This window comes from Bidens hawaiensis, unplaced genomic scaffold (genome assembly GCF_021521415.1).
Source record: "Bidens hawaiensis isolate Kalapana, Puna unplaced genomic scaffold, B.hawaiensis_p1.1 tig00008947_1, whole genome shotgun sequence".
NCBI lineage: Eukaryota > Viridiplantae > Streptophyta > Magnoliopsida > Asterales > Asteraceae > Bidens > Bidens hawaiensis.
Window position 1 is genome coordinate 165,362 of NW_027491651.1, and position 10,981 is coordinate 176,342.

At 34.2% G+C, this 10,981-nt stretch overlaps 1 protein-coding gene and 1 pseudogene across 2 annotated transcripts; one reads left to right on the forward strand and one right to left on the reverse strand.

Moving 5' to 3' along the window:
* Nucleotides 1-2,244: 2,244 nt before the first annotated feature.
* On the forward strand, nt 2,245-7,528 carry LOC143530508 (beta-galactosidase 3-like; annotated as a pseudogene). The gene is made up of 15 exons (XR_013134864.1): nt 2,245-2,556; nt 2,634-2,729; nt 3,169-3,281; nt 3,408-3,474; nt 3,903-3,995; nt 4,081-4,224; nt 4,518-4,712; nt 4,793-4,880; nt 4,968-5,086; nt 5,195-5,359; nt 5,443-5,621; nt 5,766-6,056; nt 6,148-6,372; nt 6,451-6,990; nt 7,057-7,528. The product of XR_013134864.1 is annotated as a beta-galactosidase 3-like (transcript).
* A 910-nt stretch (nt 7,529-8,438) lies between these two features.
* Nucleotides 8,439-9,909, reverse strand: LOC143530490 (protein RTE1-HOMOLOG-like). The gene is made up of 3 exons (XM_077026016.1): nt 9,810-9,909; nt 9,299-9,576; nt 8,439-9,073 (listed from the first exon to the last, which is right to left on the reverse strand). The coding sequence occupies exons 2-3, from the start codon at nt 9,566-9,568 to the stop codon at nt 8,681-8,683; spliced, it is 663 nt and encodes a 220-aa protein (XP_076882131.1). The 5' UTR covers nt 9,569-9,576; nt 9,810-9,909; the 3' UTR covers nt 8,439-8,680.
* Nucleotides 9,910-10,981: the final 1,072 nt, after the last annotated feature.

A 10,981-nucleotide genomic window follows, 5' to 3' on the forward strand; every position in this document is an offset into this window, starting at 1 on the left:
AACAAAACTTGATTCAAACCATAACATTCAATGATGCTCTAGCTATTAGTTACTACGTACTCAACCACAACAATTTATTGAATGAACTTATACAAAAAGGGAATGAAAATAGCTATAAAATACATTTTTTATGTAATTTTTTTTTGACTCAAAACCATAATATTTAATGATGTTTTAGCTAGTAGCTACTAAGTCCTCAACCACAACAATTTATTGAATGAATTTATGCAAAAACTGAATGAAGATAACAACTATAAAAAAAACTTTTCTATATCAACAAAATTTGATTCAAACCACAATATTCAATGATGTTCTGGCTAGTAGCTACCACGTACTCAACCACAACAATTGAATGACCTATTTTGTCGAGTGTTGGCCAATGTTTCATATATAACACGTATCATTTCACATTTCGAGTCTCTACAAAAGAACATGTATGTTTCTTAATGTATAACAATTAGAACGATATATCTATATCTATACTATATATAATACATGAGAAGCAAATTAAAACACATACTTTAAGTAATTTGCAACTTGTAAAGCATAATGTACACATTCTATTAGTTATTAGTTACTTTTTAAGTAATTTGCAACTTTTAAGTAATTTGCAAACTTGTCCATTAGAAAATATGCATGAAAATAGTTACAACATTGCTCCCTCAACTTTGTAAATTTAAAAAATTGTTACAACTTTGAATCTTCATTTTACCCATGTGTTTCTTTTGATGTTAATTGTAACCAACTTCCCACCAACGATTTTTCAACGGGCGTAACTTATTAATACGCTAATATATTTGTTTAAAAATTGCACAATAAAATGAGCATTTTATTGTTTTTAATTTGGGTATGGTATTACTATAGTTTTTTTCAATTAAAAAAATTAACATGTTACGTATGAGCGTTTACAATTCGGTTCTAATGGTTTATAAGTTAAACTGTGAGACAAACCGTTGGTTTGATTTTTTGTTATTGAAAACCGAATCGTCAAAAAATTATAAGCCGAATCGTTACTAACGGTTTGGTTTCACGCATTGAACTTCAATAATAAGTTTATAGTCCGGTCCGGTTTTATATGGCTTATTTTGGTATAAAGTGTACACTGATCTATTTGCTATAGTTTGAACTTTGAACATTCAGAAACTAGCTAATCAAAAGTGGTGATTGGTTTAAACGTTTTTAAAGTTTCAAACGAACCTTAAACATTAGTAAGTGTTACATGATTACTATAATTTTTGTTTTTTCGTCACATCACGCAGACACTCGTCTAGTATCGTATTATATGACTCACATTATAGATCAAAACTGTAACTTGACATTACCCTAATGAGAAAACATATTTATTTAAAAAAAGTAAAACCAAAGTAAGACAATGACAATTGTCTTACGCCATGACGCCACACACAAACCAAATAATTCAACCAAAAGATATCATAATAATCAATGTCACCAAAAAACACACACACCTGTATGTATAAGGCTATGTGTAGTGGAGGGGCTATAAATGGGGGCGAATTGTGATACGTGGCGCCCAATCAGCAAAGGGGGCGAATTTGTTTTTGAGTGTAATGGTGTAGGGGCTACAAGTTGGGCCCACAATATCTTTTTTTATTATTTTCTTTTTATAATTAAACTAATCAAATAAAACTAATTTATTTAAATAATAAAATAAAAATGCATTAAAATTAAAAAGAAAGAAAAAAAAAACACAACTAAAAAAAATATATAACTAAAATTATATAAAACATATAGCTCGGTTGCCATACAAGTTTAGGTTCGAGTCGGGAAATTGAAACGGATAGCTCGGTTGGTTTAGGTTCATCGGGTTCCATTGTAAGTTCACGTTCGGTTGGTTTTGCGAACCATGGTGTTGACCGAAAGGAGGGAATAGGTGGTTCGGTTGTTTGTAGGTTTCATTTTGCATATACATATATACACACACACACAACATATATACATATACATATACATACATATATATATATATATATATATATCACACACAACATATATACATATACATATATACACACACACAACATATATATATATACATATATATACACACACAACATATAATAAAATAATAATAATTCTTCTTCTTCCAGGCGATAATATCACCTCACCCCCGCCCCAAATCGCCCACTTATCGCCTAAGGGGCGGTTTTCGCGTCCAAAAATCGTCCAAATCCGCCCCACTAGTCATAATATTAATATTAATATTAAATTAAAACTGTACACATTCATTCGCACCATATATGTCGGTGCAAAGGTGATCTGGCTAAACAATATTACCCCCTTTTCAGCCTCTCACTTGTTACTTCCTCATCTTTCTCTTCTCTTCTCTTCTCTTCATTTCTTCCCATTTTCAATTTCAATTCCACCATGGAAACCAACTCGGTTTCCAAATGGGTTTTGCTAATCTTGCTCTTAATTCAACTGGGTGTCCATCAGATTCACTGTAGTGTCACTTATGACAGCAAGGCCATTGTTATCAATGGCCAAAGAAGAATCTTGATTTCTGGCTCCATACATTATCCCAGAAGTACCCCTGAGGTGGGTTTTCACTTTTTTAAAATTTTAACTTGAAATGCAGGTTTTTGATGAGTTTGAGTTATTATTATTTTTTTTAGATGTGGGAAGATCTGATAATGAAGGCAAAAGATGGAGGGCTTGATGTGATTGAGACTTATGTGTTTTGGAATGTGCATGAGCCTACTCCTGGCAATGTAGGTTAATTTTTTGTTTAATTTTTGGGTTTTTAGGGTTTATTGGGGTTGTTTAAGTGCAAATTTTACTTTAATTTTGTTTAAAGTTTAAAACTTTACTATATTTTTTGCTATTTGGAAGAAAAATTTAGTGTTAGTTTAATAGATCTGTATTTTTAAGTAACAGTTTTATAAAGATTCATGCTTTAGATACTTGTACTTTGATTTTACCTTCTGCAATGTAGGTTAAATTTTTTTTTAAATTTTGGGTTTTTAGGGGTTTTTTAGTTCAAATTTTACTGTAATTTTTGTTTAAAGTTAAAAAATTTACCATCTTTTGTTACTTGGAAGAAATTTTAGTGTTGCTTTAATAGATCTGTATTTTTAAGTAATAAATTTATAAAGATTCATGCTTTAGTTACTTGTACTTTGATTTTAACTTGTTGCATGTGGAATTCAGTATAATTTTGAAGGGAGATATGATTTGGTGAGATTCTTGAAGACGGTGCAAAAAGCAGGGCTTTATGCTCATCTCAGAATTGGACCATATGTTTGTGCTGAATGGAATTTTGGGTAATTTTTAGAAATAAATTTGTGAAATTTTTATGTTTCAGATCTGGGATTATTTTTGGATTTTAGGGTTTAACAGTTGATGTTATGTGAAGTTAATAAAAAATTTATTTGTGTTGATATTTTCAGAGGATTCCCAGTTTGGTTGAAGTATGTTCCTGGGATTAGCTTCAGAACTGATAATGAGCCATTTAAGGTTACAATTACCTACTTTAGCTTTGCTTATTTTTATAAAAAGTAAAAACAGACTGTAGATTTGTAGTTTAGTTTTATAAGAGATATAAAAAGATATTATTTTTGTAGATTAAATTTATTATGAAAGATATAAAAGTATTGTAAATTTATAGTTTAATTTTTTAAAAGATATAAAAACCTGTAATTTGTAGGTTGATTGTTTAAAAGATATAAAAAGGTTGTAATTTTCTAGCTTAATTCTATAAGAGAGACATAAAAGTTGTAATTTTGTTGCTTAATATTATATAACATATAAAAAGGTTGTAATGTAATTTTACAATAGATATAAAAAGATTGTAACTTTGTAGTTTTCAAAAGATTGAAAAAGATTGTAGTTTTCTAGTTTAATCTTATAAAAGATATAAAATTAAAAAATTTAAATTCTTGCAGATGGCTATGAAGGGGTTTACTGAGAAAATTGTGCATATGATGAAGAAGGAAAAACTATTTGAGTCTGAAGGAGGCCCAATAATCCTCTCTCAGGTACAATAATGACTTGTACTTTGTGCAGTTGAAGCTGTACATTGCTTTGGGTTAATGACAAGAAATGTAATGTGGTTGGATGCAGATAGAAAATGAGTATGGGTCTATTGGGAAGGCACTTGGAGGTGCTGGACATAACTACATGACTTGGGCTGCAAATCTGGCCGTTGGATTAGGGACAGGTGTCCCATGGGTCATGTGCAAGCAAGAAGATGCCCCTGACCCTATTGTAAGATTCATTTCCTTCTGTCACATGCAAAAGCTTCCATTTTTACATTTTATCATGTCATAAAGATCTACTTTTTTGTTTTGTTTTCTTGTATAAGGGTATTTTAGACATTTGGTAATCATCATTCATTACTAAATTTTAAACTTTTTTTTTATTAATTGATGAGGTTAGAAAGTAATAATTTCTGGTCAATGGTCAATACTCCATTAGGAATCTTTATTTCTTTATCAGGTGCTTATAATAATGTGACATAATTAAATAACCTTGAATTAATTAATTTATTTTAATGATAGATAAACACATGCAATGGTTTCTATTGTGATGCCTTCTCCCCAAACAAGCCTTACAAACCGACCATTTGGACCGAGGCTTGGAGTGGCTGGTTCACGGAATTTGGCCGCCCGGTCCACGAGAGGCCCGTTCAAGATTTGGCATTTGGCGTGGCCCAGTTCATACAAAAGGGTGGATCTTTTTTCAACTACTACATGGTTGGTATCTTTTTCCATCCCCAAAATTTATAACTAATATAATAACAACCAAAATATAATTATTTTCTTTAATAAATCAGTACCATGGAGGAACGAATTTCGGTCGCTCTGCTGGCGGTCCGTTCATCACTACCAGTTATGACTATGATGCTCCACTTGATGAATATGGTGAGTTCAAAGTTATAGTCAACCTACTTTGACTTTTAATGCCACATTTTGACTTTAACGGTCAAACTTACTGTTTAAAATTTATAGGTTTGATTAGACAACCAAAATACGGGCATTTGAAGGAGCTTCATAAAGCTATCAAACAATGCGAACCTGCTTTAGTTTCTGCAGATCCTACAGTCACCTCTTTGGGAAACCTTCAACAGGTTATCATTATTATCTAAAAACTCAACCAAAGTCAAAGCAAAATATACAATTACTGACTATTTTACATTTCAGGCAAATATACAATTACTGACTATTTTACATTTCAGGCGCATGTTTTTTCATCCGAATCAGGACACTGTGCAGCTTTTCTGGCTAATTACGATACTAATAATGCTGCAAAAGTTATGTTCAACAACATGCATTACACTATACCACCATGGTCAATTAGTATTCTTCCCGATTGCACTAATGTTGTCTTCAACACCGCAAAAGTATGAAAATTTCATTTAATTTTCTATGCAACTTTTTTATTTTTCATGTGTTTATATTTTATAATTTGTGAAAACCGAAACAGGTCGGAGTTCAATCGACGCAAATGGAAATGTTGCCGACAAGTTCTGAATTGTTTACATGGGAGACATATAATGAAGATTTGACCATGGGTGACGACAGCTCGACTTTCACGGTGTCGGGTCTGTTGGAGCAGGTTAATGTCACTAGAGATAATAGTGATTATCTTTGGTATACAACAAAGTAAGTTTTATAAGTTCCAACACATGTTATATTTACCAATTAATCTTTATTTTTTTATTTTTTTATAAAGAACTGGCTCCTTTTATTTACCAATTAATCTTTAATTATTCATCGTTTTTGAAAGAATATGTTTTTATTTTGTAGTGTCCACGTTGATTCTTCTGAGTCGTTTTTGAGAGGCGGTGACCATCCTAAACTGTTGGTCCAGTCAACGGGTCATGCACTCCATGTGTTCGTTAATGGAGAGCTTTCAGGCATGTTAAGTTATTTTCTTGAAAATACTCGGCTCATAAGGGTTATGTGTAATATGTGTATATATGTTTAGGTTCGGCTTTTGGAACGCGAGAAAACCGGAGAATTACTTACAAAGAAAAAGCCGATCTTCGTCCTGGGAACAATAAAATATCACTACTTAGTGTTGCCATGGGATTACCGGTTAGTTTCTTTTCCGTTTCACATGTTAATTCTTAATTCTACTGTCAAATCAACTTATTTATCGGCTAACTTTATTTTATTATATTTGAAGAATATTGGAGGACATTATGAAACATGGGAAACCGGGGTCACGGGTCCGGTGGCTCTGTATGGTCTTGACCAGGGGAAGCAAGACTTGTCATGGGCTAGGTGGACCTACCAAGTTGGCTTGAAGGGTGAGGCTATGGACGTTATCTCCACGAACCGTATGTCGTCGGTCGAGTGGATGCAGGGTTCACTTATTGCCCAAAAACAACAGCCACTAACATGGCACAAGGTATTTTACATTTTGCACCACCATAAATCGTCACAAATTGCTATTTAATTGTCGCTTAATAACCTTTTTGTAATACAGGCTTCTTTCAATGCACCTGAGGGGGACGAGCCATTGGCTCTAGACATGACCAGTATGGGCAAAGGTCAAGTATGGATCAACGGTCAAAGCATAGGTCGATACTGGACCGCGTACGCCACGGGTAACTGCCAAGGGTGCCATTACACTGGGTCTTACCGCCCGCCCAAATGTCAATTCGGATGTGGACAACCAACCCAGCGATATTACCACGTGCCTCGATCATGGCTAAAACCGACAGACAACTCGTTGGTGCTGTTTGAAGAGCTCGGTGGAGACCCCACCCGCATCTCACTGGTCAAACGGTCAACCACGACCGTGTGTGCAGATATGTTTGAATACCACCCAAATATCAAGGACTGGCATATCGAAAGCTACGGTAAAACACAAGAGCTTCAAAGACCAAAGGTCCACTTACACTGCGGGCCCGGTCTAACCATTTCAGCTATTAAGTTTGCGAGCTATGGAACCCCGTTGGGTACATGTGGAACGTTCCAGCAAGGCGCTTGCCACTCTCCGACATCTTACGATGTTATTCAAAAGGTATACTTGTACTTTTAGCATTGCTAGTTTTACCAACTTAACTGATTTGTGAATTGTGTTATGCAGAGGTGCATTGGTAAAGAAATGTGTGCGGTGACCATAGCTAACAGCAACTTTGGCCAAGACCCGTGTCCGAACAAACTGAAGCGGTTGACTGTTGAAGCGGTTTGTGCTCCAAATTCAAGGGGTTGAGTGGAAAGTAAAGATGAAAGGGGAATACTGATTAACAAAGAAAGTTGTGATTTAGTTTATAGTTTATTTATTATTAAAGTTTAGAAGGTAAGGTAATGTAGGTGTAAATTAGTGAAGATCTCAGGGGTTCTAAATTGGGGGCCTCGTGATGGATCCGAGTGGCGTACTGGTTGTCTGGCGTTTTTGACCGGAAAGTAGAACCAGCTGAATATGTGGTGTGATTTAATTTGTAAGAATGTTAAGGTTGGAGGATTGAAACCTCAGAACTAGGTTCAGGTTTTAGGAATGGATCCTATACTGAACATTTATGTTAATTGTGTGCAGCTTTTTAATGTCAAGAATAAATTGTGTTTTCTCATGTCTTGTAAATTCTGCTTTAATGCTGCTGAAAGCCTGAAACATTGAATGGTGCTTAACATTTGATATTTATAATCTGTTTAGTTTAATATCCCTCAATTAACCATGTAAGGTCATAAACGGGTGTGTAAATCTAACAAGTATGGGTAATCGGCCACGTATCAAGTAATGGTGTTAGCGCCATAAATTTGTCATTTAACAATGAATTCGAAATTTTATAATTTGCAATATTATGGTAAGAAAAGCATGGAAGCACAGGTTTATTTATAACATGATGTGGTGTGGTAGTATCCAACTATCCATATCTATACTGGGCCAGGGCCCCAGGCGCATAAGTAAAACAGAAGTAAGCAAAGAAAGGCCTGCACTCGCGGAGGACCATACTTGAGGAAGAGGACAATGGGAAGAAGGCCGGGATGCCCAGGTCACGGTTAGGCCCTAGTAGCTGTTACAAAGAAGTCAACCCATGGGCATGATATCCGCAATGGATACCGGTCAAAGCATTAAATGTGCAAGATAGCATTAGAAAGAGGATATTGCCTAATAATCTCATACCATGATAGCAGCGGGATTCGATATCAGCAGTCTCCCACATAATAAGTAAATAACAAAATGTAAATTTACATAAGACAAGTAATTTGGAACAGTTTTCTTGATTTACAAATGCAAATACAAGGTATTAAATATGCAGAAAGAAAATCTAAAGTGCAGTGCATGGGTTTATGAATGCGCTAATTAGGAAATGCGGATGCAATACTAATGCATTAAGAAGGAAACATGGGAACTATGAGTCTATGGTACGATGACGGATCGTATCAGACCACTGGGTACATCCAAAATATGTACACAGAAGATATACACATTATACATCCAAAATATGTAATCTTACATGCATTTCTAGTTTCCAACTTCAGGTGTACCACCATATTTGTCCAAAGTACATACAGAACAAGGAAAAAAATACAATCGACCGATTTCCTTATACATACACGGTCAACTTTAATAAAGCAATCAAAAAACATTTGTGAAAACTACTACCTATTACAACATAGAAACTAGATCAACACACGTATCACTTCTCACAATTGTATATGCATAACTGCACGCAATCAACAGCTTCAACAAGTGACAAACCTACTAACTAGATCTGTATAATGTTCTTGAAATAATACGTACCGCAAAGATACCATCCAAACAGAATAAACACAACAAAAGCCAAAAAACTTAGAAAGTTCGCACCGCCAAAGGTAACACCCATAAACAACACAACCATAAATGGTAAATAAGATCTAACCATAGACGGCGTGTCCACCCACTTCCCTTTAAACATAATCAAAGCTGCAACATTCACCACGTTCCACCCACTCGCCTGCGACTCCAACCGGTTAAGATGGTTAGCCAGAAACGAGTGACAGTTGCAAGTTAACACACTATAAGTCTGCCTTTGGTATTCTTGTGTCGTCTTTTTCAATGCCTCGTCCCAACCGTAATGATTTCTTGCCGATTCCACCAACCTGTATTCCTCTTCGGAACCCTGTTTTTTTTACGTAAATTATTATTATTACAACACTCGTTAACAATAAGTCAGGCGAATAATGGGGAAAGTCAACGTATACATTAAATTAACGTGCTACTTGTATATATAATTACACTACTTGATTCTCATAACTAGCACGTTAATTTAATTTGTATCTGATCCAAACCTGACGAATAATAATGATGATATTAGCACTAGGTATAGTGTAAATGTGTAATGTACCTTCTCTTTCGTTATTTGGAGATAACGCGCAACGGGCCCGAACGCAAAGTTATCAACCGACACAAAGTTAGGCCCTGCAAAGTCCACAATAACTCCGTCCTCTCGGCCTATCCCGACATGACCGATGAACGGAAGCAGCCATGAAATAACCGGGAGGGGTGTCCACACGATGCAGCATGGAAACCGGGCTCTCGCCGGATCAATCTGCATACTGTTTGGAACATGATCAAGCTCAATCATCATGGACTTAGGTTCTGTGTCCAATTCCATGACTAGATCTGCAGTTATTAAATTGTATAATTTATAATGGGAAATTGAAGGTTAGTAACTACATTTAACATATACAGAATCAACATACAGATCTGATATAATCTGATATAGAAGTAAAACTAAAGGCCTAAAAACATTTGGATATAATTGAACAAGACCTAGCAATAGGAAACATGAAGAATGTAAAATAAAAATAATAATAATAATAATAATAATAATAATAATATGAGAATGAGAGTACCTTTGATGCAGCAGATAGATCTACCAAGAGGAAGTTAGTTCATGTATCCCTTTCCTCTTTTTCTGTTAATATTAATATCATAGCTGGTGACAGTTCCCATGATTTCTTTTTATTTTAATATAAGTTTTAATTTAATATTTAAGTAAAATATCTTTCTACTTCATTATAGGAATATTATTAAAGAAATGATTTGTCTAAAGTCTAAGCATTTTTATTTATAAAAATACTCCTGATAAAACTTTTGGTATTAATTCAAGAGATATAATAAAAGTGTTGACAAATCATGTCTTTAGATAAGTGTATAATTGAAATTTCAATACAAAATTCATTCTAATTTGTAGTGATTTATACGTGTGAAGCAAGTTGAAGGTGAAGATGTGGGTGACGATTTAAGGAATATCACTTTCGTTATCTCATCTTTAATATAACTGAATCGTTTTAAGGTTTTTTTTTTCATGATTGATCATCTATACACCCCTTTCAATTGTATATGCTAGATTTGACACGACTGTGTTGAGCTTCTTTTATTATATAAAATTCTTCCAAAACTCTTTGATGGTCATTATCGTTTCTCGCAACCACCCTCTCCTTACGAAAGCATTAAAAACGATTTAGAGTATGCTTTGGTTCTTCAAAACAAATATTATACAAGATAATGAGGTATAAGTATGAAGAATACATAGCATGAGGTGAAGTTATGCGTTACAAACTTGCTTAATAATACAATTAACAAAGAGTGAACTTGCATTTTTTTTTTCAAACTATGGAGGTGTTTGGGATTCCTTATTTTTTCTCCTTATAACTTTTCATTAAGTTAATAAGTTACAACATTGTAACCTATGGAACATTTCCTCTCATAATATAAGCAATTCCAAACACCTTATTACTTTTCAATAAGTTTATAAGTTGGTGAAAATAAGCAACCCCAAACACCCCCTATGTATATAATAAACAAACAAACAGGATCAAAATTACACCAAGTTGACCAATTTAAGGTTCTAAGTTTTGACTTATATTTAAACCACAAAAAAACCAAGCAAATTAATATCTCATATAACCTCTTCAATCTTGACCTCTTTACTTTCGAACACCTTCTTGATTCTCGCCTTCCAAATCCTCCAACAAGCGATTATCACAATCCCATGAAATGCCCTTTCTCGACCGGTTCGAGT

Coding starts and splice junctions, on each gene's coding strand:
- LOC143530490 (XM_077026016.1), bottom strand. CDS start 9,568: ATGGAATTGGACACAGAACCTAAGTCCATGATGATTGAGCTTGATCAT. Junction 9,074..9,298: donor TCCAAATAACGAAAGAGAAG/GTACATTACACA, acceptor TAAAAAAAACAG/GGTTCCGAAGAGGAATACAG.